At 43.0% G+C, this 2,051-nt stretch overlaps 1 protein-coding gene across 1 annotated transcript in view; it reads left to right on the top strand.

Moving 5' to 3' along the window:
* Window positions 1-2,045, top strand: part of sgpl1 (sphingosine-1-phosphate lyase 1) — an 8,052-nt gene extending 6,007 nt beyond the window's left edge. Inside the window, exons 11-14 of the mRNA XM_005735049.1 lie at window positions 220-481; window positions 579-725; window positions 808-928; window positions 1,782-2,045. Of these exons, the coding sequence (XP_005735106.1) occupies window positions 220-481; window positions 579-725; window positions 808-928; window positions 1,782-1,925 (674 nt within the window). The 3' untranslated portion in view covers window positions 1,926-2,045. The remainder of the gene's footprint in view (window positions 1-219; window positions 482-578; window positions 726-807; window positions 929-1,781) is intronic.
* The last annotated feature ends 6 nt before the right edge of the window (window positions 2,046-2,051 follow it).

Raw genomic sequence — 2,051 nt, 5'->3', positions numbered from 1 at the left:
AACACAGACAGCATCGTCAGAAGGAAAGTTGATAAAATAAATTACAAATGTTGTATTGTTCGATACATATGCGTACCGAACCGAAAGCACTGTATCGAACGGTTCAATATCGATACGAATATCGTTGCACCCCTAATATATATATATACATACCACACATAGATTGTTCTATGTGTGGCATGTACAGGGATATGCTTGTTTTAATTCTGCACCTTGTGTGCATGTGTTACGTTTCTCTCCAGTATGGCTACGCCCCCAAAGGTTCCTCAGTGATCCTCTACAGTGATAAAAAGTACCGTCAGTACCAATACTTTGTAGCTGCTGACTGGCAAGGGGGGATCTATGCCTCACCCTCTATAGCGGGCTCCAGGCCAGGAGGAATCATCGCCGCCTGCTGGGCGACCATGATGTATATGGGAGAGAACGGCTACGTAGACGCCACCAAGAAGATCGTCAGCACAGCTCACAAGATCAAAACAGAGTAAGACACAGACTTGTTACACTGAACATAATAAATTACAGAGTCTGTAATTTATTATCTTCTGTACAATTCTTCTGTCTTCTTCTCTGTTTGTCAGAATCCGCAAGATTAAAGGGGTGTTTGTGTTTGGGGATCCGGAGGTGTCGGTGGTGGCCATCGGCTCGGATGATTTTGATATTTTCCGTCTGTCTAACGCACTGACGTCAAAGGGCTGGAATCTGAACACATTGCAGTACCCGTCCAGGTAGATGTAAAACAAACGATAACGTCTCAGTAAATGTGATGGCATGATAAATATTTACACCTCACAATCGTTGCTTTCACAGCATCCACATTTGCTGCACAGTTTTGCACACTCAGCCAGGGGTCGCTGATCACTTTATTCGTGATGTCAAAGAGCAGGTCGCCATCATCATGAAGAACCCCAAAGAGAAAACTACAGGAATGGTGAGTTTGGTTTACTTATCTACATAGTCATCATTAACATGTGGGTTTTTTAAGAAGTTTAAATAACACAAAGACACCAATCTTTCTTTATCATTACATCACAGTTTTGCTTTGATGATCCATGACAGGATGTTGTAATCCTATTGTAATGACAGGGTCACAGTCTGAGCCTACTGCATATAGATAAATTCATACCTTATTCAGCTACTTCACCTGACTTTGGACTGTAGGAGGAAACCAAGGGAGATTACATATTACTGTAGATCCAAACTATACCTTTATCATTCAAATCAAGCTGACTTCACCTTTGTAGTGCTTGCTAGTGTAGCCACTGGAGAGGAATCATGCTGAGTGCAGTGTATTTAGCTTTCTTTTCTGTTTAACATTCTGTGGGTACTTTGGGAAGGGAAGTGGCATTTTGCATTGTTGCTGTATAAAACCTTCGATTTGAGTCGACACAAGCAGCTATTTTGTGTGCCAGCTTTTAAACTCCACCCACGTGGGACAAGCAGCACTGTGCCCGACAGGTTTGTCAGCAGCGTAGTTAACACTGAGAACAGATCTTGCTGCAGATTAAGGTGAATTCCATATAACTAGAAGTTAGTTTCTCAAGTTTCATTTGTTCTTCAGTCAGTTCACTCATCACATTGGAGAGGTACAAGAGGTTATATGAATCCAAATGCAACAAAAACAAACAAAAACAGGAACATCTGTGCTGCCATTTAACTGGAATTTTTTTATTAATGCAGCTGCCTTCTGCGTCTGAAAGTATATAGCTAAGAGAAAACCTGTTTTAGGAGACGGATGATGTGTCTGGATGTTTGTAAGCTCACTTATGTTCCTGCTCTTGCAGGGAGCGATCTACGGCATGGCCCAGGCCATCCCAGATAGATCCCTGGTCACGGAGATCTCCCGAGGTTTCTTGGACTGTCTCTACAGCACTGAGGTGACCAAGTCAAACATCAGCCACATGAATGGCAACGGCAAAGCCCACTGAAAAGGGATTGGTCCTTCCTGGCCCGACAACACTGCATGCAGGGAAACGCTCTCGCCTCCTCCCAGAGCTCTGATTTTTAAATCGTTCAACGGTTGCCTTATCTTGCATACCTGCACCATATATATA

The sequence above is a fragment of the Pundamilia nyererei genome, unplaced genomic scaffold, assembly GCF_000239375.1.
Source record: "Pundamilia nyererei isolate P.nyererei 1_Seehausen unplaced genomic scaffold, PunNye1.0 scaffold00062, whole genome shotgun sequence".
Lineage (NCBI taxonomy): Eukaryota > Metazoa > Chordata > Actinopteri > Cichliformes > Cichlidae > Pundamilia > Pundamilia nyererei.
Note: the sequence above shows the minus strand (reverse complement) of the source record. Positions and strands in the feature narration are given on the sequence as shown.